At 38.8% G+C, this 27,934-nt stretch overlaps 1 protein-coding gene across 1 annotated transcript in view; it reads right to left on the reverse strand.

Annotated features, from left to right (window-relative positions):
- The window catches only part of tnksa (tankyrase, TRF1-interacting ankyrin-related ADP-ribose polymerase a), a 94,987-nt gene that overhangs the window by 14,116 nt on the left and 52,937 nt on the right, over nucleotides 1-27,934 (reverse strand). The window contains exons 11-24 of the mRNA XM_078395967.1: nucleotides 24,369-24,460; nucleotides 22,233-22,311; nucleotides 17,739-17,910; nucleotides 15,926-16,005; nucleotides 12,765-12,910; nucleotides 12,076-12,241; nucleotides 11,033-11,252; nucleotides 5,942-6,051; nucleotides 5,359-5,547; nucleotides 5,016-5,253; nucleotides 3,798-3,883; nucleotides 3,595-3,715; nucleotides 2,861-2,958; nucleotides 1,491-1,565 (exon numbers count right to left, since the gene is read on the reverse strand). Of these exons, the coding sequence (XP_078252093.1) occupies nucleotides 1,491-1,565; nucleotides 2,861-2,958; nucleotides 3,595-3,715; nucleotides 3,798-3,883; nucleotides 5,016-5,253; nucleotides 5,359-5,547; nucleotides 5,942-6,051; nucleotides 11,033-11,252; nucleotides 12,076-12,241; nucleotides 12,765-12,910; nucleotides 15,926-16,005; nucleotides 17,739-17,910; nucleotides 22,233-22,311; nucleotides 24,369-24,460 (1,872 nt within the window). The remainder of the gene's footprint in view (nucleotides 1-1,490; nucleotides 1,566-2,860; nucleotides 2,959-3,594; nucleotides 3,716-3,797; nucleotides 3,884-5,015; nucleotides 5,254-5,358; nucleotides 5,548-5,941; nucleotides 6,052-11,032; nucleotides 11,253-12,075; nucleotides 12,242-12,764; nucleotides 12,911-15,925; nucleotides 16,006-17,738; nucleotides 17,911-22,232; nucleotides 22,312-24,368; nucleotides 24,461-27,934) is intronic.

The raw sequence follows: 27,934 nt of genomic DNA on the forward strand, positions 1-27,934 counted from the left end.
TGGGAATGGGAGTTAAGATGGTTAGCAACTAGGAGATCCAGTAGGCCTTGGTGGACCCAGTGCAAGTGTTTGGCAAAATGATACCAAGCGCAAGTGTTCACCAAAGACCTGTGCTTGACTTTAGTAAGGCCATCTCTTTTTTATACAGCTGGATGGTAGTTCTGGAGGGCAGTTAAGAAAAGTGATGCTTGTATGGGGCTTGAGACAGATCTGACTAGACATTAAGGGCAGTTCCTCCCATAAATAACCTAATTACGGTAAATGCCAGTTTGAGTTTTACCATAATTCAATAACCTTTTAATAACCATCAGTTCATTCCCCATGTGAGCAATAGAATGGGGAACTACGTGCAATGATCCTATCACATTGCCTTTTTAAACACTGAAACAATCAGCTGATTTCAAGTTGGTGTCGGATTGGCTGAAGTAATGGAGGTGGGGGATTATAGGAAGTTGATACCCTGCTCCTAAACTTCATAAGAAGTCAAACACTGGAGTACCATTGGGAAATGGCAGGCAAGTACCTTGCAGCAGGTGCAAGACTTCATGCTCATACCCATTTATACAGGAGTATCAAGCTTCTCTGACATTCCCAGAGTGAACTGCCATTTATTCCAAAGTCTCAGTGGCGTGGGTTGGAGCCAATATCAGAGAAAAGGTATTGATTCTCAGGATGTATGCAACTCTATATGGGTCAAATCACCACCCCACTGCCAATTAAAGTGTGTTCAAAGGTATGGACATCGCTAGGAAGATCAGTATTCTTTTTGAAAACCCCCCAAAAACTCTACATGTGTGAAAGAGATTAAAAAAATTACTGGATAGGCTTAGTAGGTTAGACAGCATCTACGTAAAATGAAGCAGAATTAATGTTGCGGGTCAAAAACTCTCTCAGAAATGATTACTTTATTCCGTCATTTATAGTCTCTCCCTGATTGCTCGAACTGTTTGGTCAGATTGACAATTTCAAAGGATAGTCATGAATTGATCATGCAGGTGGGAACGGAATTGCATTTAGGCCAGGTCAGAGTAGTTTTCTTTCCCTGAAGGTATTTTGTGACAATGGTCAACATTACCAACAATATATTCCACGTATTTATTTTAAAATTTACCTTCTACTGGGTTAATGGTCAAGGCCTCTGGTCACTAGTCCCTATCCTATCATATCTAAACACATGAATGCAACCAATATCGTCTAAGCGATTACGGAAAAGACAGAAGGAGTCGAGTCTTCATCCCCAGAATTCTGAACTGACTTGAATTAAATTGGAAAGGTTTGGAGGGATTTAGGCCAAACGCAGGCAAATGGAACTAGCTTAGATGGGGCATCTTGGTTGGCATGGATGAGTTGGACTGAAGGGCCTGTTTCTGTGCTGTATGACTCTGATTCTAATTTAAAATAATTTTTTGTAAATTTTGGAATTCTTAATAAATCCAAACTCAAATAACTATTGTAAAATATTGAGTATTTAAATGTTAATTATTTCTTACCTTAATAATATGATACCTATTAAAAACTCCACCTGCTGTCCCACCATCTCTGTGTTCACGGATTGTACTTTGCATCTAAATGACAATATCTTTGTTAGTTCCCTTTCTGTGTAATAGGACCAGACGTTGAAATCAATACACTTGATACAATGAAAAGATGTCACGAGGACATAAGGCATGTATTTTGTTTCTTATAAAAACTGCTTCTGTCAGCCTCTGAATATCACAAAGTGTTTCACACTTTTTAATGCTATATTCCATTGATACATTAAACTCTACAAATTGATGTATTAGTTACAGTGACAATATCTTACTTCTTTTGATTTAAATATATTCACCACAAAAGATGCCTTTGGAGACCAACATACTGCAAACCACCATTATCAAAAGGGTTAACACTGACATCATAACTATATGTAGCAAACATATGTACACTTAAAATGAAAACATATAGAGATCCTATTTACGTAGGAAAATAACTGCGGATGCTGGTACAAATCGAAGGTATCACAAAATGCTGGAGTAACTCAGCGGGTCAGGCAGCATCTCTGGAGAGAAGGGATGGGTGATGTTTCGGGTCGAGACCCTTCTTCAGTTACTCCAGCATATTGTGATACCTTTGAGATCCTATTTACATTGCTTTTACCAGTAACACAGACAGCCCTAAGAGGACAAGAGCTATTTTAATCTGCAGGCATCTCCCAAAAGTCCAATTCAAAATATGATTGCATAACAGAGGCAAAAAAGTTAATTCAGATTAAATTGTACTCTGATCAGATTTAAAATTTACCTATGACAGACACAGAGCACGAGTCCAAAATTTCTAATGATCTGTAATTTTTAGACATTAAGAACAATTATTGAATGTATTGCTGCAGTATCTAATGTATTAATAATTCAACTCCATTGAAAATACAGACGTTCCATATCACTGAATCTATGGCCAGGTAGATATCACCTTAATGGGGAGTACTTTATTTCTATCTAGCCTTTGTTTTCCTCTTTCTATTGGACCTGGCATCAATTTTTCAGTTGGGCTCTCCTTCTTAAAAGTTTCAGCTTGACTTAACTGGATCAGTTTTCCAGTTAAGAGTTCTGAAAACTGAACATTTACTTCAATTTTGATCTTATTTTCCAGGAGCAAAAACCATGCAACTACTTGAAAACTAGAGATCTGACCAGAAGGTTCCAACGCAAAATACAACACATTGCTTGAAGTGACATATGAAATTAGATTAAATACAAAAAACTGTTGACACTGTCTAGTTCTTTTAACATAGGACAGATTGGGAGCAAAAAAGGCAACCTAACAGGACCTCAAGACGTTCCAAGGCACAAAACCACTTTGGCAAACCCAAGAGATAAAGTACCTCTTCCTCCACAGACTGGTATTCTTTGTCATCTGTTGCAAGATCAATAAGAATGGTTCCCTGGTTGGCACAATGGAAAGTCAGGTATGGATTTGCACCTGGAGAGAGGGTAATCAACGTTAATGTCTGCAACAAATTTAATGATCTCAAAGACTGAAAGAGAGGAAGGTTTGCAAGGGGGTGACAGTGGCAATGTAGGGAGAGAGCGTTGGTGCAAAGTCTTTAAGGATAGAACATTTTGCATGTATAAGGCAATTCCATTAATTTATTCGTAAAAGAGTCGTTGACCCACAATAACATAATATACAAGTAATCATCAGTAGAGAAATACTTAAAAGAGCATCAGCAACCAATTTATTCCATTGTGTATAAAACCACACACAAATAATTAAAAATTATAGAGGTTAGCGTTTGAAACCAACAGACATTAGAAAAAATACCTGAAAACAAAAACAAACAGAACAATTGTGCATAGAGCACATTATTTAGCTACTGGGATTAAGCAACAATGACAGAATAGAAGACTTTCCATCGATTCTGGGAATAACACATTTTCCCCCAGAATCGATGATTAGAAAATCTCCTGTGTGAGGGGTCTTGAATATTCTGATGTATGGAGCTGATTTAATGATTAAAGGGGATGAAAAGGGAGTATTAATACAACTTTCTATAGATTCATAGCAATGTGTATGGCAAATCTTATTTATGGTTACTTTCGAAAGGCTTCAATTTACCTTGCTGTCCTCCAAGCAGTCGTTCGACACCCTTTATTAATTTGTGACGGTGCCCATAGGCATTGATTCCAATTTCTTTCAGCTCTTCATGTCCCATGTCTGCCAGCACATCCAATGTGATCTGAAAATGAAAGATTGTCAAATTCTAGCACTATTCAAATTCTTAAACATATGTGTCAAGCAAAGATTTGCTTTTCACTCACCTGTTCCCTTTCAAAAATATCACGCAGGTGTTCCAAACCTAGACTTTTCAGGAATTGGGTTATGTTCATATCCAGAACAGTAACAGCTGGAAATACAAAATGTTTATATTTTTTACCTTGCAATGATCAAATGTGACGATAAATCTGCATTACTGAAATGGCATGTGATAGTACATCTCTCTCTCTCTCTCTGCTTTTTAATGGGTTCAAACTCAATCCTAAGTTCTGTCTGCGTTTGATCACGCGGGTTTCCCTGAATGGCTTGGCTTCTTCCCACATTACAAAATTTTGATAGGTGCAACTATAATTTTCCCCTGGTGTAGATGGGCACCGGAGAATTAGGAGTTTCAGTTTAGTTTATTATCACCTATACCGAGGTACAGTGAAAAGCTTCTGCTGCATGCCATCCAGTCAGCAGAAAGACATTACATGACCACAATCGAGCTATTCACAGTGTGCAGATACATGACAAGGGAATAACATTTAGTGTAAGGTAAAGCCAGCAAAGTCCGATCAAAGATTGTCTGAGGGTCACCAATGATGTAGATAGCTGTTCAGTACTGCTCTCCGGCTGCGGCAGGATGATTCAGTTGCCTGACAACAGCTGGGAAGAAACTGTTCCTGAATCTCTCTGAGTGCACCTCCACACCTCTTGCCCAATGGGAGAGGGGAGAAGAGGGAACGGCCATGACACGACTCGTTCCTGACAAAGCTGCAGGCCTTGCCGAGGCAGCAATAGGGACAAATGGAGTCAATAGAAGGGAGTTTAAGGGAATGTGAAAGAGGCTCCAGGGAGATAAGTGGGAGAATGAGACTGAAAGGTGTGTTCAGAAAGCCAGAATGGACGATAGGCTGAACGGCCTCTATTTGAGTTGTAAAGAAATATGAGATATATATCAAAATTTTACACCTTGTCAAGGCAGTACTCATCCCTGGAATTATTCAATGTGTGCCAACACTTCGTACTTTGCAAGTTTCACACACAGCAAAAAAAGTAAACAAGCACATTATTCATGCTGTTGGTTTAAGAGTAGCATTAATCGTGGCTCCTAAACCCTGTGTTTGTCTTCCTAACTGGCCATAAGATCTCCAGTGAAATCAATTTTTCAAATAAACCATCTATCATCAACTTATAACCAATGAAGAATTTTCTGAAGCCCAAGATCAGAGATAATCTGTTGACAAACATCATTAGAAGAATTGTTTCAGTCAGCTTACCTTCACCTTCTTTCCTTTCAGTGCCAGTAGCTCCATCAGCTGCACCCGAGGTACCACTCGCAGCTAATTCTGCAAGTGGGCCACTCAAGTTATCTATACTGCTAGCAGCTGACAAGCAGGATGGAGTTGATGCTGGAGATATCACTGCTGCACTAACAACAGTTGCCTGAGGTTTATAACAACTGGGGAGAGCTTCTGGTGGCATAGCATCAATGAGCAAGGCTCTAATATCATCAGCCTGAAATTAAAAAAAGGCTCAGCTTCTTAAATGTTAATCACACAATAATTTCTCATTTAAAAAGTTAATTTAAGGAACAATGTAAAAACCCATTTAAAAACATACAGTAGCCAAATCTAACGTAGTTTGGCCTTCCTGGTTCTTCATGGTAGGGTCCGCCCCATGAGCTAATAGCAGAGCACATAGCTGTGTTCTTCCTTTCTGTGCTGCTTCATGTAATGGAGTGAAGGCCCACTTATCAGTTGCATTGACACAGGTGTTGTATTTGATTAAAAGTGCTGCAATATCGACATGCTGAAAGAAAAGCAAAATAGCTTAAAATATGCAACTTCATTTATATATATTTTTTTTAAATGCTTTTCAAGTCTAAAAAACAAACAGGCTCCAGAAGCCTTGGGTTGATTATTAACTCTCCTATTGACAGAAATAGCAATGCTTTTATATTTTAAAATATCCTTGCAATGAAATTACAATAAATAATATTTTTTTAGGACAAGATATTTTGATATGTTGATGTTTTGTAAATGGTGCAAGTTCCTGAAACTTCAAATGAAGGGCTTACTTGCTGTTTTCTCTATTGTAATCCACACAGGCCATGAACCCTAGTGCCTTCCACTTTTATAAACAGTGCATTAATATTATTTGAATGATATTAGAATTAATGACTGGTGATAATGCAGTTTCTTACCCCATACGATGCTGCATTGTGAAGGGGAATAAGGCCCCCTTTGTCTTGTGCATTAACATCTGCACCATGCTCCAAAAGATAATCAGCCACCTCAAGGTTATTATAGCCAGCTGCAAAACAAAAGCAAAATAATTATTGCAGCAAATAAACTTGCATCCAATTTTGTCAGCTTTATTTAGTGCTAAAGTTTACAGATTAATATATCTGCTTTATAATCAAGCTCATATTTCTCAGAGGCAGGGCACATAAGTCACCCAGGTGGATACTGTACTAATGGAATACTACTAAAAGGCTCTGTAAAGATAAACATGTGGAAGTTCACCTCCTACATGGTTATTGTTTAAGAATAACAACTGAGTTTGCTATAGAGCTAAATGCTTCTCACATTTGAATAATTCTGTGCCCTAATAAACATCCTGATTGCTGTGCCCAAATGTCATCCAGTGATGTGGCTAAAACCTGCACACGCATAATGAATGGGAACATCAGGCTTGATTGTGATATTTCCACACTCTTCAATGCACAGAATCATAAGTGCGGAGGAGCTCAACTCATAAATATGCAAGACAAAAGAAATACAGTTAAGAGTAGGATGGGAAAGCAAAGGCAAGAGAAAGGAGAGGACAGAAGTCCTTAAAGAAAAAGCATACTTTCCCATTCAATGATACACTTATTGTATTTGCAAAAGGAATTTGATTATGGTAATGTATTTTCACATGTGGCGGAGAGACAAATGCAGAGTGTCTATCCTACTAGACTTTCATGATTAGGACTCTCAGCCATCAACTCGATTTGATCTCTCAGAGCATTGCCATCTATCCCATTCCCCATCTGTTTTCCTGTAAGCTAGCCTCTTTCAGAAGCCATCAACTCCACCCTAAATCTCCTTACCACCCATCTGCATTAGAGGATATTTTTACAGCAATTACCTACCAAGCAGAACACCTTCTGGAAATGGGAGGAAACCAAAAGCACCTGGGGGAAACCCAAATGGTCACTGGGGAGAACATGCAAACTTCACAAAGAGAGCACAGAGGTTGTAATTGAACCTGGGTCACTGAAGGCAAGAGCAGCAAGCATTATGGCACTGCATTGCAGCAATGTGCAATATCCTGTTGCAGAAAGTTACAAGCGAGTCAGTCAAGGAGAACTGCTCTCTATTGAAACTTGATAGCCTACACATATATTCCAGATCAAGCTCGGTGACAACCCATAAAACTAGCCTTCAATCAAAAGAAAAACATTAAATATAATTTGAAGAGCAATGGCTTTATGTATAGGGTGGTTCGCACTACAACAGCCAAACACAAAGTATGTGAACAGGTAAGATTTATCCAAGGAACGATTCCTCGTGCAAATTTACTGCCTTTTAGACTGTTACTCGACAGGTGTGGACCCGTTGGGCCCAAACCTCTCCTGCGGGCCCGGCAACCCTCCGTCCAAACCTCTCCTGTGGGCCCGGCAACCCTCCCCCAACTGACGACACTCACCCACTACATCCCCCCTCAACCCCCTCATTGGCCGCCACTCCCGTCACTCGGGCGGGTCCCGCCCCCATCTGAGCGGCAACCCTCCCCCAACTGTGCATGCGCAGATCCGGCGGCCATCTTATGTAAGCATTAGATCAATGGGCCCCAATTGCACAGGCAAGTGCAGATCAGGCGGCCATCTTAAGCAAGTATTAGATCAACGGGCGCCAACTGCGCAGGCTCGGACCTGTTGGGTTCCCATTGTGACGTCGAAGACGGAGGTATTTCTGTGCAGGCGCGGCTGACGGCAGGTCAAGTGGAAAAGGGATTTCTTAAAGTTTAAAAAGTGAATAACTTTTAAAATGTAACAACCATTTGAACCACATGCCAATGGTGAGTAAGGTGGGCCTAAAATTGTTGTGCTATAGTGTACTGTTTTGGCTGTATTTCGGGAACAAATATATCCACAAACCCAAATATACAAGATGAGAGTTTTAGTATATAGATAGATACAATAAAGAATGCTGTGAGTCTATTGCAGAATTATGCCCACCTCTACGCTGGCACCTTTTCAAAACAGTTACAATACAAAAAAAGCAAAAGTAGTTAATCTTTTCCACCATAGTGTTGATGTCTGAAAGTTTAGAATGTCGAACAGCTCTTAGCCTCTATTCAAATCAAAAGCACAAATTTACCCATTTCTATTAGAAATACAAAAATAGTTATCCCTGAAAAACTATGCTTGATTGTCCAACTTTAAATAAACACAAACTAGAGGAACAGGCCACTGACTGTAATCTCAACTCCCCACTCTTGCCTAATAGACAATACAATAGACAATAGGTGCAGGAGGATGCCATTCGGCCCTTCGAGCCAACACCGCCATTCAATATGATCATGGCTGATCATTCTCAAACAGTACCCCGTTCCTGCCTTCTCCCCATACCCCCTGACTCCGCTATCCTTAAGAGCTCTATCTAGCTCTCTCTTGAATGCATTCAGAGAATTGGCCTCCACTGCCTTCTGAGGCAGAGAATTCCACAGATTCACATCTCTCTGACTGAAAAACCTTTTCCTCATCTCAGTTCTAAATGGCCTACCCCTTATTCTTAAACTGTGGCCCCTTGTTCTGGACTCCCCCAACATTGGGAACATGTTTCCTGCCTCTAACGTGTACAAACCCCTTAATAATCCTATACGTTTCGATAAGATCTCCTCTCATCCTAAATTCCAGTGTATACAAGCCTAGTCGCTCCAGTCTTTCAACATATGACAGTCCCGCCATTCCGGGAATTAACCTAGTAAACCTACGCTGCACGCCCTCAATAGCAAGAATACCCTTCCTCAAATTTGGAGACCAAAACTGCACACAGTACTCCAAATGCGGTCTCACTAGGGCCCTGTACAACTGTAGAAGGACCTCTTTGCTCCTATACTCAACTCCTCTTGTTATGAAGGCCAACATTCCATTGGCTTTCTTCACTGCCTGCTGTACCTGCATGCTTTCTTGCAGTGACTGATGCACTAGGATCTTGTTGTACGTCCCCTTTTCTTAACTTGACACCATTCAGATAATACTCTGCCTTCCTATTCTTACCACCAAAGTGGATAACCTTTTACTCACTTTCTTATCAGATCCTATCTTTGCCTCAATAGCACATCAAGACTGCTTCCACCAATTCGAGAGAGAGCACTCCAAGGACTCACTGCTGAGAAAATAATTCTCATCTCTCTTAAATGATGACATTTTTAAATAGTGCCCTTTAGTTCCAGATTCCTCTGAAGAAGAAACATCTGCACCATATCAATTCTGTTGAGACCACCTCAGGAGTTTGTGTTTCAATCAAGTTACCTCTCATTCTTCTAAACTCCAGTGGAAATTAGTAGAACTCGTCTACCTTTTCCTCACAGGACAACTCATCCATTCCAGGGATTAGTCTAAAAAACCTTAAATAAGGAGACCAATGCTGAATTCAATTCTCCAGCTGTGGTCTCATCAATATTCTCCACCACGTATATAATTCTGCTTGCAATACATGAAAATAAGTAATAATTGCATATTAGCCGTGAGCAAATAATACCCGAGGATACCCAGTCCCTCTGCATTTCAAAGTTCTGCAATCTCTCACCAGTTAGAAAAAGGCTTTTGGAAGGATGTGCTGACATTGGAGAGGATCCAGAGAAGGTTTATGAGAATGATCACGGGATGATTGGGTTAATGTAAGAAGAGCGTTTGAAAGCTCTGGGCCTCTACTTGCTGGAGTTTAGGATGAGAGGAGATCTCATTGAAATCCACCAGATAATAAACACCTAGGTGAATGGATGTGGAAAGTATGTTTCCAGTAATGGAAAAGTCTAGAATCAGAAAGCATAGGCTCAGAATACAAGGGCGTACCTATAGAATGGAGATGAGGCGTAATTTCTTCAGCCAGAGGGTGGCGAATGTGTGGAGTTCATTGCCATAGATGGCTGTGGAAGTCAGGACATTGGGTATTTTTAAAGCAGACATTGATAGGTTTTTGTTTAGTTAGGGCGTTAAAGGTTACAGGGTAAAGGTGGGAGAATGAGGTTGAGAAGGAAAAATAGATCAACCGCGACTGAATGGCAGAGTAGAACTGATGGGTCGAATGGCCAAATTCGGTTCCTGTCTTATTTCCCCTTCCATTTTCTTTGCCAAAAATGATATTTTTACATTGTCCCATTGTTTACTTCATTAGCCTAATCTTTGCTCGTTCGCTCAATTTCCTACCCGTCTTTGTGTCATTGGCCCATATTTTGGTGCTTAACCCAAGCTAATTATCTCGGAGCTCAAGGAGTCATGCAAAATTAAAAGTCAATGCATCAACTATCTCACTAGCCACATAATTAAACAGTCTAGGGCAAAGTCCATCAGAACCCAGTGCAGTCAGTTTAGAGCTCCAACAATTTGCTCAGTATCACATCCCTGCTAATTTTCTTGATTCCTTTCTTCATTCCAATTTCTGATTTACAACTATCATTGGGACTCAACTTGCATGTTCTACAAGATGATCAATGCAAATCTCTATTTTTTATTATTAATTCCTCATATTTATCTTTATAAGGCAGACACTCTTTACATTTGATACTACCTTTATTTTTTTTAGATGGTGTATCCTCTTGGAATTTCTCTTTCTTGTTCTGGACCCTTTCTTCACTCCGTGAAGCAGAATGTAAAAAATATGATCACTGTCGCACCTTTACTACGAATCTCATCTTGAAATACTTTTTTTCAGTTCCAATATAACATGCTTGCTAGTTAGCTGCAGAACATGCTATACAAGGGAACTATCCCAAAGGCACCCAATGAACTCATTCTGTCTACCTTTGCCCATATGATTTTTCTTAGCCATACATAGATTAATATCCCCATAAAATACTATCAATGCTTTCTTTATCCTCCATCTTTAAGATCCTGATTGAATTATGTTTGAGAAATTAAATAGAAATATTGAACAAAACATTTGAAAAATGGTAATCACCAACAATTTTTACTGTGAAAATAGGACATGGATTAGGAAAGAATAAGCTTCAGTGAAATGAGGAAGAATATGATTAAAAATAAATAGATTAGCAATGGCACAATATCTATCTAAGACCTTACCTGCAAGATGGAGTGGCGTTGAGTTCCTTCCTTGAGTATCTTTGCAATTTATGTTCTCAGGGCTACATAACTTCTGGACCCGAGCTAGGCACCCTTTCTTCGCAGCATCAAGCAGAGCAGCATCTCCTCGTAGTAAATCTTGAATATCTGTATCTCCCTCTTTCACAAGGTCCAGAGGTGTATTACCATCTCTGTTCTTTTTTGTCGGATCAGCTCCATGCTGAGAAAAAAAGTGATTTTCATAACACATTAAGATAAACATTATTTACATTATCTGACGAACTCTTATTTATGATGGGATCAAGAAACAAAAATCAGAAGTAATTCATTCAATCACACAATTCTTTTCTATCATTCAATTAGATCATTGCCAAATCCATTTCTTAACTCTATTTAACTGGCTTTAGTCCTTTATGTTAAAACGTAGCTAATAAAAAAACCTATCAATGTTTTGACATCTTCAGCTGCTCTAGCCTCAACAGCCTTTTAGAGCAAAGAATCCCCAAATTCCACATACATTAGTGTTAGGAACCTGTGTTATAGCCTGTGAATGGCCAAGCTTTATTTTTAGGTTTATATTCCATATTTTATGGAGAAATCAAAGTTTTCTTTCCTGTCCATACTCTCAACTCTTTCAATATATTTACTGCCTCAAGATCAATATATTTTTCATGTTGCAGTGACCAGAACTGAATGCAGTACTCCAGATAAAATCTAACTAAAGGTTTAGCTTCGACCCCCTTGCATTTCAGCCCTTAGAGGAGTCATCATAGCTGTAAATAAGGAGCATAAAACTGAGTCAGTTAAATCCTAAAATATGAGGCAAAGCAAAGATGGGAAATTAAAACATGACTATCTATTCAATTTAGACCCGAGCATGTGATCATCCTATAGTAATGGTTCCATAACGGCTACTTTAAATTTTACCAACGTCAAAATGTCAGTAGAGCATTTTACTGCAACATGTTCTAACCATATGCAAGTTGATTGATTTTCTGTGGCTAACACTAAGCATTTATGCAAATCTTCAAATTATCATGTACCTTTAAAAGAAGTTTGCAAATTTCATATTTGCCTTTGGCTGCTGCTTCATGTAAAGGTGTGAACTTCCATAGATCAGCCACATTCACTGAGGCACCGTGCCTCACCAGCAGCTCTGCTACTTCATAATGTCCATATGAGCAAGCATTATGCAAGGGTACTAGACCCCTGAAAGACAAATAATTTAAGTTCACCACTGAAAATTGCACAAAATCACTTCAGTCAAAAATGAATGATTCTTTATACTCAATCAATTTGGGCAGTATTGACAGTTAAAGAGACACATTTTGTAACTCTGCTTGTATAGGTGACAATAACTATTTGTGAGAGTATTTTCTTCTCTCTTATCTCAAAAGACAAATCGGCTTTTTGCCAATTGAACACGAATCATGAGTGAAACATCACAGGTAAATGGGATGTCACAGGCAGGTTAGTTTCTAGTTACACCTTTTCTTGAAAAAAACAATCAGGATAAGGAATCTTGGCCGATGTTTGCTCTTTCTCTCTATGGACTTCAATGTCAAGACCAGGCTTGAGGGCTGGGAGAGGGCTAGACTTGGAGTGCAGTGGAACATGAATCCCTTTCAATAGTTTAAGTCTACATAATTCTGAATGTCAAACATATTGATATTATTCTTCCATTTTAAGAGTGAAGCAAGCAGACCAAATCTCAAAAGAAAAAAATACAAACCCCTTGTCTTTGGCGTGCACATCAGCGCCATGATGGAGCAGGTACTCTACTACTGCCACCCGATTGTAACCTGCAGCAAAATGTAGTGGGGTGGAGTGTCGTCCTTCCAGGTCTCTGCAGTTCACATTCTGGGTTGTGCACAATTGCTTTAAAATAAAATTAGACTGATCAGCAAAAGTTATTGAAATTTTGTTTAAACATAGAAAATAGGTGAAAGAGTAGGCCATTTGGCCCTTCGTGTCAGCACTGCCATTCGATATGATCATGGGCTGATCATCCAAAATCAGTTTAGAACTTTTATGAAATGTAATTCTATCAATTGAATTGACTTGGAAAATCTGAACAAATGAAAGCAAAGCTGCTTGTTAAATTCCAACAAATCGTGAAGCATGATTTTTTGTTCGTACCCAGGCCTATTCCAGTTATAAAATCCAACAAGCAATACATTCCAAGAATGGAGTACCTGCTTTTCCATTAATATCTAATGCTTTACTGGCAATCGGAGGAAAACGACTTGTGTGTGAGCTGAATGCACATGGTCTTTGCTGTGCAGCAGACATTGATTTATCCAAACTTCCAATTTTAAACCACTGGCCTTCATTTAATACTCCTCTTGCTTAGATATGAGTGAAGCAATATCTCAATTAAATCTTTTTCATTTAGAACTAATGTGTCACAATATTCAAATTAAAAAGAATGTGCCCAACAGTGGCTAGCATTTATATAGCAATCTTAAAGTACAAAAATACCCATGACATTTCTCGGTGTTAGAATTTGATCAGCACAATTTAACATACTGGAATTTAGGGTATGAGCTAACTACAATTACAAGGTTTACCTTGAATATACTTACAACAGAGTCACTAGAATATTTTCCGCATTAAGTCACTCAAATATTATGTTTGTTGGTAAAAAAAGACAGCATGTGTCAATATAATGTCAGACTATTATTTTCTGGGAAAATAATACTTAGGTTAATCAGAACACAGATAAGAACAGGACAGCTTTCTAACCAACACAATCAGACCAAATAAAATATCAAATATACTCCAGAACTGTCCTAATCTGGGATATAAAGGAAGTATTGCAAAATGCATTAGGTAAATCAGAGATGAAGAAAGGACAGGACTTACCTAACCAGAGGAAAACATATTTGGTACTTGTTTGTGGGTGATTGGTTCACAAATGGGGTGAGGTAAATAGAATAATGATTGACAGGGAGCAGTGAATATCCTCACAAATGGGTATTTAAATGGGTATGGAGTAAAGGGGGTAGATTTAGGCAGTGGGCTTTGAAGTTGGTCCTTGCTGGCCGTGACATAACGCCTTGATCAATTTGAGAAAACAACCATAAGAAAACTACCGACACTGCCAATAATGAACTGCCCTGCTGCTTGGTAGACACATTGAAATATTATCTTTGCAGATGTATCAATGTTGTGTGCTTATATTCTGATGTTTTGGTAGACAGTGCTTGTGGGTCAATAAACAAAATCATTCTGCAGATCAATTCAAGTAATCTCTAGTCAACTGGAATCTAAAATTTTCAATAGGAGCATCAGCAATCAAAATATGACACAAAGGTACACAAGGTAATTATGACTGGAGACTAGCTGTAAGAGATAGCTTTCACGTCTTCTGTAAAAGGACTACCAACTAGAAAGTGTGCAGCAATTCAAGATAGTAGCTCATCGCCACTTTTACAAAGATCATTAGGGATCCATAACTAAAATGTTGGTCTTGCCAATGATGTCCGCAATTCTGTATCCCAGGATATGAAGTTTCCATTCATGCATAATAATTTTTTTCTAAAGCTGTGCCTTAAAAGGCCAAAGGGGAACTACAAGTTTAATTAGAGAAGCCCAAAATCTTGTGGCTGGGACAGTTGGAATCAGGGGGGGATGCTGGACAATCACAGCTCATAGGAAATCAGGATAATAAAATTCACCAAAATTAATTTCAAGGACAGGAGGTTTGTCATTTTAGAAGTAATTAGGCAAACTGGGCCTTAACTCTTGAGTTTGGACAAACGAGAGGCGATTTTGTTAAAATGTATAAAATTCTTATGGGTTTAACAAAATAGATATTTCATTAAATGGTATTTCTCTAAGCTGGGTTATGAGGAACAAGGGTTACAGTCTCAATGGGTTAGCCTTTCAGAAGAATAATGAGAAAAAAATAAGTATTCAGATGGCAGCGAACCTTTAGAATTCTCTACAAGAGGGTTAAGTTGGTTCAATAACAGTGTGTAGAGATTAATAGACTTTTTGAAATTAAGGGAAGCAAAGGATAGGTGGCTTGCACAGTAAAGCGATTATGAAATAAATCTTCAGCCACATTCTTAACGAATGACAGAGCAAAAGACATATTTTAATGAAATTGGTCTTCACTGAACTTAACACCCTGATTCATCCCTTATCTTTTTCCATAATAATCTCGAAGTATAAAATTGTAGTCGCTATCTCCAACATGCACCCCACTGACAACTCCCTCCACTTGATCGGATACATTCACTAAGATGAGGTCCAGTAATGGCCAATTCCTGCTCCTAGTTCAACTGCAGCAGCTTTCAGGCTTACACTGTTACTGAAATCAGAAAATTCTGACAGTCGTCATGATTTCATGCAAGCAATTTAAACTGAATGTACAATATTATAGTTTCATAATTCATCCTTCAAAGTTTATAAATTGTCTTTCACACTGATCAAGCATCAAACAAATCTAATGATAAATTTAGGAATGGGTTAAAACATTCAACAAAAACAAAATCAGTTTTGAATCACAATACAAATCTAAATGTCACAAAGTGGGATAATTTAACAATTATTAGCTGACGGGTTACTCTGGTGTTACAACAGCTGATTGGAAAAGCATGGAAAAATACAAACTTCTTTACTAAGTTTCAGAAACTTTATGAATGAAGAATGCTGCTGGTAATCAAGTGCTACCATTTTTGCTATGATGGGAGTTAGACATTATAATGAGTTACCACACAGCATCTTTATCCCAAACTAGATGCAGAGGGATTGTATTTGCTAGTATAGCTGGAGGTGATTGTAATACCAGCGATAGAATATCTTTTTCAACAAACTAGGTTTATCTTCTAACTGCAGCAAAACAAAGAAAAGCACAGAATTACTATTCTTTGTCCAGGTATATACCTTTACAGTTTCCAGGTCTCCGGCCTTTGCTGCCTCCAGGAGTCGATAATCAACATCTGAATTGTGCAATGGAACATTCTCTAAACAAAAAACATTCGTAGAAATGGTTAATCAAGAGTCAAGTAGAGTATTTAATTGTCATATAAACCGGCAATGAAATTCTTACTTGCTGCACTTTAACAGGCCCGTAAATGCAATAACATACTCATAAATAACAATAATATACAATTAATAACTGTAATACAAGTTTGTAAGCTCAAAGTCATAGCAGTACAAGGTAACTATAATAGTACAAAAAACAAAATTCATAGTGCTACCAAATACATAGTCCTTAAAAGATCAGCACTGAGGTTAGCTTGTGTATTGTTCATGAGCCTGATGGTTGCTGGGAAAAAGCTGTTCTTAAACCTCGTGGTCATGGATTAAGGCTCCTCTTATCGTCTTCCCTAGGGTGGTAGCAAAATGAGAGCACAACCAGGGTGGTGTGGGTCTTTTGATGATACTGGCTGTTTTTTTGAGGCAGCGCCCCAACAGAACTCCTCAATGGTGGGGATTCCAGTACCTCTGATGGACAGGGCAGTATCTATCTCTGTATTCTCCTTTGTTCCAGGGCTTTCGAGATGCGGACCCAGGCTGTGATGCAATCAGTCAGTATAATCTTTATCATACACATGTAGAGGTTCGATAGAGAATTTGTTGACTAACTGAATCTCCTCAATCTTCTAAGGAAGTCAAGATGTTGATTGGCTTTCTTTGTGATTGCATTGATATGCTGAACCCAGTACAGATCTTCAGAGATATGCACACCCAGGAGCTTGCTCGCTCCATACCTGGTTTTCTCCTTCTGAAGTCAATCATCAGCTCCTTGGGCTCTTGCTTATGTTGAATGCAAAATCATTCCTTTGAATACGTATCACATTCAAAACCAAATCGTGGTAATTAATAAAGTTCAATTACTGCTATTTTGAACACAACAGTAATCTGTACCACATGCTCTCACAAAAATTAACTGAAAGGCCTCAATTTATATTGTGGTTTTGGTCAAGAGGGGAATGATGGCTTGGACCATGCCCTGCTTTTTTTCCAAATAGTTTCAGGCATTTTTTACAGTATATCCTGTACTCCAAAAGTCAAATTTAAATTTTATATACCAACTATATGTATTATATTCTCAGGTGTGCAAAGTGTGACTTATGCTTTGAGATGCGTTAATTTGTGTTTGCAGAGATTTCACATTATTTTCTATTCTAAACTATTCACACATCCATAGGTTTGGGCGTTGAATATGGAATTTAAAAAAAATAAACCAAAATGCAGAAAGAAATCTTAATGTTAAATTATCATTCATAACTGCCTCAGTGTTTACTATTAAGATTTCTTCCTTCCCACAGTAGGATAGAATGAGGAAAAGCATAACATATGCACTTGAAGCAAGGCTGGATAATCTGGAGGGTTTCCACATTTCAAATCGTATTTTGCCTGTGCCATACATCAAATTAAAATCAAATCACATTGCTTAGTATTATTAGGACCACCAATCGTGCAATTTCCAAGCTGAAGTATTCTCAATGTGTGCAGATGAATATACTCATGTCTGCAGTCATATTCCCCATAAGGCAATAGGATTTATTCTGTTCCAAATAGTTGTAAAAAAACCATCAGTGTAACCTAATGATACAAAAATTGGATAACAGGAAAAGGGAAACTGATCGAAATATGCAGTGTCATGTGGAAGTGGCTGTGTACATGAATTCCAGGCGATCAGCTGAATTTTCAGCACGTTCTCAACCTAACAAGTATACAATGCACTTACCATTAAGTATCTGTTGCACAGACTCATTCCCCATTTGTGCGGCTGTAAACCCTTGAAGGGACAAAATGGAAGGGTCGCTGCCATAACTTAACAGGAGACGACATGTCTGTAAGTGACCACCGTGTGCTGCTCGATGCAAAGCTGCTTGACCAAGTGTGTCCAAAGCATTCATCTGTAAAAGAGAGAAAACTGGTCACGAGGGATGACAATTCATTCATATCCTTAATGGCATAGAAAAAGTTTTAGTTCTTCATACCAACACACAAGTATAGGCTCCGAATTCAGTAAGAATATCAATTCTTTATTTTACAAGTTTACAATACAGCCAGCTTCTATACCTGGTTTTGTACGGGTTATTGTGCTAGCAAATAATGTTTGCGTTTATTTCTTTGCAATCGGGTTTATTTTAAACACTCCTTGTAAATGAGATAAAATCTAACAAATATATATAATTATATCACTTATAATATAATTATAACATAATGTGTAAATTTACTTGATTTCAGTGTTGAAGTCCTTCAGAATAAATCATATTTTTTGCTTTTAAATCCAGTGTAACATTGTATACATTATTTTTATTTTTAACTCTGGAGCAACTAAATTATAGCTGACCACAGGAACAGCATTGAGTGGAGACTAAGATAACAGCTTTCAGTGATCGTCATTAAATTACATTGAACAGGGAGAACTGAAGTCTTTGAGTTGAAGCACACAATCAGATGGGATAATTAGTATCAGAAGGTTAAGGATATTTTCCCCAAGAGCATTATCAACCAATACTGCAGCCTCAATTACCAACAATAATAAATTTTTAACAGATAATCTTGTGCCATTATATACTATTAATGAATCCAATTTTAGTACATTACTAGACCAAGTGGACCCGTTGGGCCCAAACCTCTTCTGCATTGGTGCAGCACCCTCTCCTCCTCTCCTCCCCCCCTCCTCCCATTCCCCCCTCCCCTCCTCTCCCTCCATCCCCCTCAACCCCCCTTATCCTCCCTCGGAGAGATTTAAACTTTAAAATGTGAATAACTTAAAAAATATAACACTGATTTCAATGAAACGTCCATTAGCACCAAAGGGACGACAGTGAGTCAGGTGGGCCTAAAATTGTTGTGCTTTCGTGCATCGTTTTGGCTGTAGTTCAGAACAAACAAACAAACGAGTGTTTTAGTATATAGATGTGATGGCACACCAAGTGGTGATATAGAGTTTAAAAATTCAACAAAAAAATGTACAGCCTCATCAATGACAGTCTAATTGTCAATAGATTTATACTGTACAGTTGTCCGGGAAGCTTTGATAGGTCTGCATCATGATCCACATTGCACCTTCTCACAATCACTGGTAATTCAAGTAACATTTGGGAAAACAGCTTGCATCAGATCATGGAGTGCCAGTTTTTCATCTAAATCATTCCAGTCGAGTCTTCCCGCTTAATTTCCCCATTTGTAGATTGAGTAAATTTGCTCGCAGATGGGCTTTACACTGGTTTACAAGTATCATTGTTCAACATTTTCCCAATATAAGATGCTTTATCATGCCCCTTCAATTCATCTTTATCTCTTCATGGAATTAATGGTAGCATTTGACAAGAATTTCCAACTAAAACTAAAATAACACTTCCCATTATTTATTATTTGTGAGCCATTGTACATTCATCCCAAACAATGTTTACAACCTTATACATTTTTTCCTTTGCCGCTTGCCCAATGTCACACATTATGGAGTCTTCATATTCATCACATTTAAAGGGAGTTTAAAAGCAGAATATGTCATTTTTCCTCTTGTCAAGCATTGAATGTTGATGCTAAAGCAATTATGTTTTGTATTCACACTTTACCCAAAATTAGATAAGGAGAGTTTTCCCATTTCACCGAAAGCATCCAAAAAAAGGTTCCTTTTTCACTGTAAACAGTCTCTGTATTAGTATCTAGGACAATTCTTTGGTACCTCAAAGAACTTGGTTCTTTCTTTCCGATATAACCGTTTAACTGGTTTAAATCATAGCTGGTGTCCGGCAGAAACTCAGTGCCAATACTTTCAGTTTCCCTTTGTAGGTCAGGGAGATCAATGGTACTTTGACCAGGTACGTTAGTAAATATTTAATACCTCCATACTCAAATGGCGAAAATGAAAATTAGGTCCCCTTTGGGCCATGGAGGGCCTTCAGTCTTATGCTACAGCTAACATGCAACATTTCAGATTTCTACGTTATTTTGCCACTGAGATGTGTGGGATATGGACATTCTATTTCATGTCTTGAGATTAAATTGAACCAGCACTATAATCTTTGCACCATCAAACCCCCCAAAAAATCTAATTTGTTCTTTTATGTACAGGGCTTCAAGATGCTGGAGCTTCAATAAAGTTTTTGTAACATATTTTCATATTTTTACTCCCAATCCAAATTTAGGAGTGAAATGGAATCCTACAATCTGGGTTGGTGTCTCTGGGATAGCAAGCATGAAAAAAAATGCTGAGATTTACCATCTTGAATAAGGGCACAAAAAGATCTTACTCAACTATCACAGGACTAATAAATGGGAGGGAAGGGGGAAGAGACACCAGATGATTGTTACTTTGACCAAGTATGTTCTAGCACTTACTGGAGAGTGACTGGGGAAGAAAAGTGAACATATGAAAGAACAATGCCAAAGTATCAAGTTCCCAAATTTAGGCCGAGTGATATGGTTTCAGCCAGAATGGCCTTATATGCAGAAGAAAATAGACTGTTGAGAAATTCGCAAGTTTTACAATAAAACCCCAAAATAATTATAAAATAGCATCAAGCAAACAAATATGAATTTGTTCTAAAATAATTGACTTATTTAGAGGATTTTTGAAAGGGTACCTTCTAAGATTTCAAAAAGAATATGCTGCTTCAATTTTCATCTATGCTGAATAAAAGGAACTTGTTGAAAGCTGGGCATAAATAACATGGGCATGTTGTTTTAAAAGAATATTAAAATTTATGTTATAGCATATTAGAATTCTATGGGCGATACAATGGCGCAGCGGTAGAGTTGCTGTCTTACAGCGCCAGCGGCCTAGATTCGCTGACCTTGGGTGCTGTCTGTAGAGAGTTCGTACATTCTCCCTGTGACCGCATAGGTTTCATCTGGGGGCCCCAGTTTCCACCCATATTCCAAAGATGTGCGGATTTGTAGGTTAATTGGCTTCTGTAAAATTGTTCCTCGTGTGTTGGGTAAAACTAGTGGATGTGTGATCGCTGGTTGGCACGGACTCGGTGGGCCAAAGGGCCTGTTTCCACACTATGTCTCTAAAACTAAATTGGTTGTGATATCTTGATTCAATAGCTAAATAATATTGATTTCTCAGAAGGCTTGGCCCCTAAAATACCAGTTGATGTCGCCTGTGCAATGACAGCCCTGATTTCACTGTCCAGCAGAAAGGAGGAAGGAAAATTAAATTCAAAATACAAGAGTAACTTAACTTCCCCAAAGAATCCCATTTTCTATAGCTTGCTCACGAGCAATGCCATGTTTCCAACTTTGTCTGAAAGCACTACCAGAGGAACAGAAAGTTTGAACTAAACCTCAAATACTATTTTCTTCAGTCCCAAACACATGATCTCATCAAGTGCCATCAAGTCCACCACTCGTTCTGGCCATGACTCAAGGACATACAAGCATATTCAAACTTTTCTGTCACATCGGTCTCCAAGATGCATTCCAGCCACGTAACAAGCCGTCGAGATACATGTTCAATTTTATAACACTAACCATCTCTGCTAAGTTTCCAGTCTAGCGGCCCTTGTAAATATCATTCATGCCCATCATTAAATGTTTTTGTGGCTAGCCTTCAATCTTCTACACTTCTACAAGTTTGGAGTTCCCCCAAAACTTTGCTGCCCATACCCACATGTGCATCAACTTGTGTCTGCTGTTCTATGTCCAGTTGATTTACACCCAGTCATGCAAAGACTTAATTTTAAAATGCTCGACATTTTACAAATTCCTCCAGCATTCATCCCTCCCTATCTTAGTAACTCCATCCATTCCTACTTTTCTGATTTATTCACAAAATGCTGGAGTAACTCAGCAGGTCACGCAGCATCTCGGGAGAGAAGGAATGGGTGACGTTTCGGGTCGAGACCCTTCTTCAGACCAAGGCTTTAAACTCTGACTCACCTACTTTTCTGATGTCTTCATGCTCCTCCAGTTCTGCTGTTATTTTAGTAATTCCATCATAGGTATCTATGCCTAGAATGCCAAGGTTTGAAGCTCTGAAAACCTCCTAGGAACTGTTCTGCCTCTTCCTCTTTCACAAAGTTGCACATTTCAGCTGAGACTCCTGTTCTAATGGCCTTTCATGTAGGATGTTAAAAGCACTAAGTGAATGTACATTGCCATGGATTGCAATAGATTTGGGGAGGTGTGGTTGGATTGAATAACATGCAAAACAAAGTTTTTCACTGTACCTCAATACACGTGACAGCAGTAAACCTAAACTTAAAGAAAAACATACCTTTGCTCCATGCTTGTGAAGGACTTCCACCACATCATTATGTGCTCTCTCTGCAGCCACGTGTAGTGGTGTAAGAAAACTGCAAGAAATTTAACATTTTGTGAAGCCTTATATGCAAAAGTAAAAAAATGCATTCAAGAGAGAGCTGGGTAGAGCTCTTAAGGATAGCGGAGTCAGGGGGTATGGGGAGAAGGCAGGAACGGGGTACTGATTGAGAATGATCAGCCATGATCATATTGATTGGCGGTGCTGGCTCGAAGGGCCGAATGGCCTCCTCCTGCACCTATTGTCTATTGTATAAAAGAGCTGTAGATGCCCTAACCTGAAATTGAAATAAATTCAATAGGAAAATTGCCAATATTACCCCATTGCACAAAAAGGGAGCAAGGCAAAATAGTGGGAACTATAGGCCGATTCGTCTGACTTCGGTAGTTGGTAAAATTTTAAAGGAATATAAAGGATGAGGTCATGGACTACTTAGAAGTTCACGATAAAATAGGCCAAAGTCAGCATAGCTTTATGAAGGGGAGATCTTGCTTGACAAATTTGTTGGAATTCTTTGAAAAGTAAATAGCAGGATGGACAAAGGAGAGTCAGAAGATATTGTTTACTTAGATTTTCAGAAAGCCTTTGATTAGGTGCAACACGTTAGGCTGCTTAGGAAGATGAGAGCCCACGGTATCAAAGGGCAGATACTAACATGGATAGCAAGTTGGCTGTTTGGCAGAAGACAAGAGTGGCAATAAAGGGGGCCTTTTCTGGTTGGCTACCAGTGACTAGCGGAGTTTTGCAAGGGTCAGTGCTGGGGCCGCGACTCTTCACATTGTATATTAATGATTTGGACGAGGGGATTTAAGGCTTTGTGGCAAAGTTTGTGGATGATACGAAAATAGGTGATGGGGCAGGTCGTGTAGAGAAAGCAGGGACTCTGCAGAAGGACTTGGACTGGTTGGGATAGTGGGCAGAGAAGTGGCAGATGGAATATAGTGTAGCAAAGTGTGAAGTCATGCATTTTGGTAGTAACAATAAAGGTGCAGACTATTTTCAAAAAATGGGGAGTGAATCCAGAAATCGGAGGTACAAAGTGCTGGTGCAAGATTCCCAAAAAGTTAATCTGCAAGTTGAATCGGTAGTGAATCGGTAGTAAAGAAAACAAACAATGCTTATTTCAAGAGGGTTTGTAGACAAAAATAGGGATGTAATGTTGAGGCTCTAAAGGCACTAGTAAGGCCACATTTGGAATATTGTGAGCAGTTTTGGGCACATATCTGAGGAAGGATGTGCTGGCTCTGGAGAAAGTCCAGAGGTGATTTACAAGAATGATCCCAGGAATGAGTAGGTTAACCTATGAGGAGTGTTTGTCGACATTGGGCCTGTACTCGCTGGAGTTTAGAAGAATGAGGGGGGACCTTATTGAAACGTACAGAATAGTGAAAGGCTTGGATAGAATGGATGTGGAGATGATGTTTCCACTAGTGGATGAGTCTAGGACTAGAGGTCATAGCCTCAGAATTAAAGGACGTTCTTTTAGGAAGGAGATGAGGAGAAATTTCTTTAGTCAGAGGGTGGGGAATCCGTAGAATTCTTTGCCACAGAAGGCTGTGGAGGCCAAGTCAGGGAATATTTTTAAGACATAGATAGATAGATTCTTGATTAGTACAGGTGTCAGAGGTTATGGGGAGAAGGCAGGAAAATAGGGTGAGGAGGGAGAGATAGATCAGCAATGCTTGAATGGCAGAGTAGACTTGATGGGCCGAATGGCCTAATTCTATTCCTATTCCTTATGTCCTTAAAAGATCCTGGAAATATTCAGTGAACTCGCATTGCTTTCAAAAGGGAAATTTACCAAGGCAATTCTCCTCTGCCAGTTAACTACGTGATTAGGACAAACATTACTAATCACATTTGTATAAATCACATAGTCAAGCCAAAGCTCAGACATAGTTATAGTTATTTAATACGGTTGTGGGTTCAGAACTAGTTATTTTACACAGTCACCCCAATCCATTTTGAACTTCACAATCTACAAACTAACGTCTTCATTATTTTTAAGATATATAAATTTGGCACAGTAACTAATATTGGTTTAACAGTTTAAGACAACAAATCCAATCTCCAAATAACAAAAAAACTTACTCTTTATTTTTCTCATTGACATTTGCTCCTTTCCTCAAAAGCAGTTCTGTTACCTGTTTGCGTTTGGGGTGTTGTGAAGTCACAGCACAATGCTGGAAGGGAATTTGGATATTACATTCTAGATTTACATAGCTTTGACTAAAAATCAACTAAATAAAAATATTTTATTAACACAGAAGTTTAGTACATGTATCAATGTGGTATATTTTTATATCAGAGCCAACTAAGCAAAACAAATCACTTAATAACAGGATGAAAAATTACAATAAATCTAATTCAAAGGAACTGGAAGCTCTAACTGAAAAGGTAAATCACCACTGAATTAATGTGCACATCTGTGAAGTAATATAAAATTGAAATTATCATTGATTTTGAACACTTTCAAGTCCTGAGCAATACATAAGGTTTTTCTCATTACAGTTGATCAGTTTAATTTTTTTGTTTCACCACTAAAACATTCAGAATATTGAATTATCTGCTGCTTTAAAAAAAAGTTAATAAAATAAAATGAATATACTGATGTGGAGAAAAACAAGGAAAAAGGAGAACCATGACCAAATGTGTTTCCGTTTGTCGTGTCAAACATCTCGCATTTAGCAACATTTTTTTGCTGGATTGGGTTTCTACAGAGTATTAAGTGTGCCAAATATAAATAATATGATAAGTAATTCTCAGCAGTAACCTGTAGATTAAAAAAAATGAGATGAGGATCCAATGGGATACCATATAGAAACAAATTCCTTTCAAAACTTGGAGCTGATATCTGCTCTTAATAGGGTTCAATCCCTGAACCCACCAGATTAAGATAACTCTGCTTGGAAATAATAAAATTATTTAGAGTGGTTGACATGCAGAAAGCCTCAGGAGAAACTCTTTCTATTTTGAATAACAAATGAACAATGCTAAAATATACTTTAACATTCTCTCATAGGTTTAACTCTAACACTGATTAAAGCAATTACATGCATTTTGCTTAAATTGCTAGCTACAATGTAAAAACAAATCATCTTGCTCACATAAGAACCCACTTGCTGATAAATTATTTTATCCACCCCACAACCTAATACATTGTACAGACAGCAAAAATCAGAGATTTGCAAGTCCCCAGCACTGGTAAAGAATGGCACTTAGTGTAGCCCCTGCTGCCGAGTAGTAGAACCCCTAGCATAATGCAAGGTTAAATGGGCTTTTCAGCTAAAATGTTATCCACTTTGGCGGCAGAAACAAGGAGGCAGATTATTATATCAATGGAGTTAGGTTAGGTAAGGGGGAGGTCCAGCGAGACCTGGGTGTCCTTGTACAACAGTCACTGAAAGTTGGCTTGCAGGTAGGTACAGCAGGCAGTGAAGAAAGCTAATGGAATGTTGGCCTTCATAACAAGAGGATTTCAGTGTAGGAGTAAAGAGGTTCTTCTGCAGTTGTATAGGGCCCTGGTAAGACCACATCTGGAGTATTGTGTACAGTTTTGGTCTCCTAATTTGAGGAAGGACATCCTTGTAATTGAGGCAGTACAGTGTAGGTTCACGAGATTGATCCCTGGGATGGCGGGACTGACATATGAGGAAAGACTGAAAAGACTAGGCTTGTATTCACTGGAGTTTAGAAGGATGAGAGGGGATCTTATAGAAACATATAAAATTATAAAAGGACTGGACAAGCTAGATGCAGGAAAAATGTTCCCAATGTCAGGCAAGTCCAGAACCAGGGGCCACAGTCTTAGAATAAAGGGAAGGCCATTTAAAACTGAGGTGAGAAAAAACATTTTCACCCAGACAGTTGTGAATTTGTGGAATTCTCTGCCACATCTTATGTGGTTAAAGTGTTCTTTCTTCATCACGGATCAGAATTCTTGTTACTACATATGTCCTCACAGCTACTTATGCACAACTGGACAAAGTAGGAGGGGAATGGGGCGACTAGGCTTGTATACACTGGAATTTAGAAGGGTGAGAGGGGATCTTATCGAAACATAAGATTATTAAGGGGTTGGACACGTTAGAGGCAGGAAACATGTTCCCAATGTTGGGGGAGTCCAGAACCATGGGCCACAGTTTAAGAATAAGGGGTAGGCCATTTAGAACAGAGATGAGGAAAAACTTTTTCAGTCAGAGAGTTGTAAATTTGTGGGATTCTCTGCCTCAGAAGGCAGTGGAGGCCAATTCTCTGAATACATTCGAGAGAGCTAGAGAGAGCTCTTAAGGATAGTGGAGTCAGGGGGTACATGGAGAAGGCAGGAACGGGGTACTGATTGAGAATGATCAGCCATTATCACATTGAATGGTGGTGTTGGCTAGAAGGGCCGAATCTGGTAAGTTATCTGGGGGAAAAAGCCCAATGCATGAACATTGCTCTTTATCATGTAGATGCACATATAAAAGATGACTCCTGCATGACTCTACACAACACCACCATGGATCAGATTGTACAATTAAAAAACTGTGGAAATCATTCAGGAGGAGTGGGCTAAACAGAGAAGTCTTTCACTTCATTCTGACAAAGGTAGAAAGTGTGCGTCTCAGTGTGGAGTCTACCAGCGAATTAAGAACCAACTGTTATTTAAACGGCATACATTAAGCATGGGAGCAGCCTTGCACAGGTTTGGCAGATCGACTATGTCGTCCACTTCCTTTATAACAAAGATACTGATAACTTTTAACATGGTCCACACCTACACTGGCCTCAGTTGTTACTAAAGTTTGCAAGGTCAATTAGCCAAGTCTTCCTGAACCACTAAGAAGTGTGTTGATATTCATAGAATCGTAATAGTAAAAAAGAGGCCATTTGCTTCAGTGAATCTACAACAGTTATTTGTAGATTATTCATTTATTCACCTGCCATTTCAACATAGCTTTTCAGCTTTCTGTCGCTCATTCAGCTCCTTTCTGAAGGTGCTGATTATATTTCCACCACACCTGCCCAAGATCCAAAGCATACCACCTCATCTGCGAAACACGGTGGTGGGGTGTATTGGCCTAGGCACGTATGGCTGCTGAAGGTACTGGCTCACTTATCTTCACTGAAGATACAACTGCTGATGGTAGTAGCATAATGAATTCTGAAGTGTATAGACACATCCTATCTGCTCAAGTTCAAACAAATACCTCAAAACTCATTGGCATTCTACAGCAAGACAATGATCCCAAACATACTGCTACAGCGACAAAGGAGTTTTTCCAAGCTAAAAAATTGTCAATTTTTGAGTGGCCGTCAATCACCCAATCTGAATCCAATTGAGCATGCCTTTTATATGCTGCAGAGAAAACTGAAGGGTACTTGCCCCCAAAACAAGCATAAGCTAAAGATGGCTGCAATATAGGCATGGCAGAGCATCACCAGAGAAGCCACCCAGCAAATGGTGATGTCCATGAATCGCAGACTTCAAGCAGTCATGCAACAAAATACTAAACATGACTACTTTCATTTACATGGCATTGCTGTGTCCCAAACATTATGGTGCCCTGAAATAGGAGGACTATGAAGAAACACTGCTGTAATCTCTACATGGTTAAACCAAAATGTATAAAAATGGCCTTTATTAAAATCTGACAATGTGCATTTTAACTACA

The sequence above is a fragment of the Rhinoraja longicauda genome, chromosome 3, assembly GCF_053455715.1.
Source record: "Rhinoraja longicauda isolate Sanriku21f chromosome 3, sRhiLon1.1, whole genome shotgun sequence".
Lineage (NCBI taxonomy): Eukaryota > Metazoa > Chordata > Chondrichthyes > Rajiformes > Arhynchobatidae > Rhinoraja > Rhinoraja longicauda.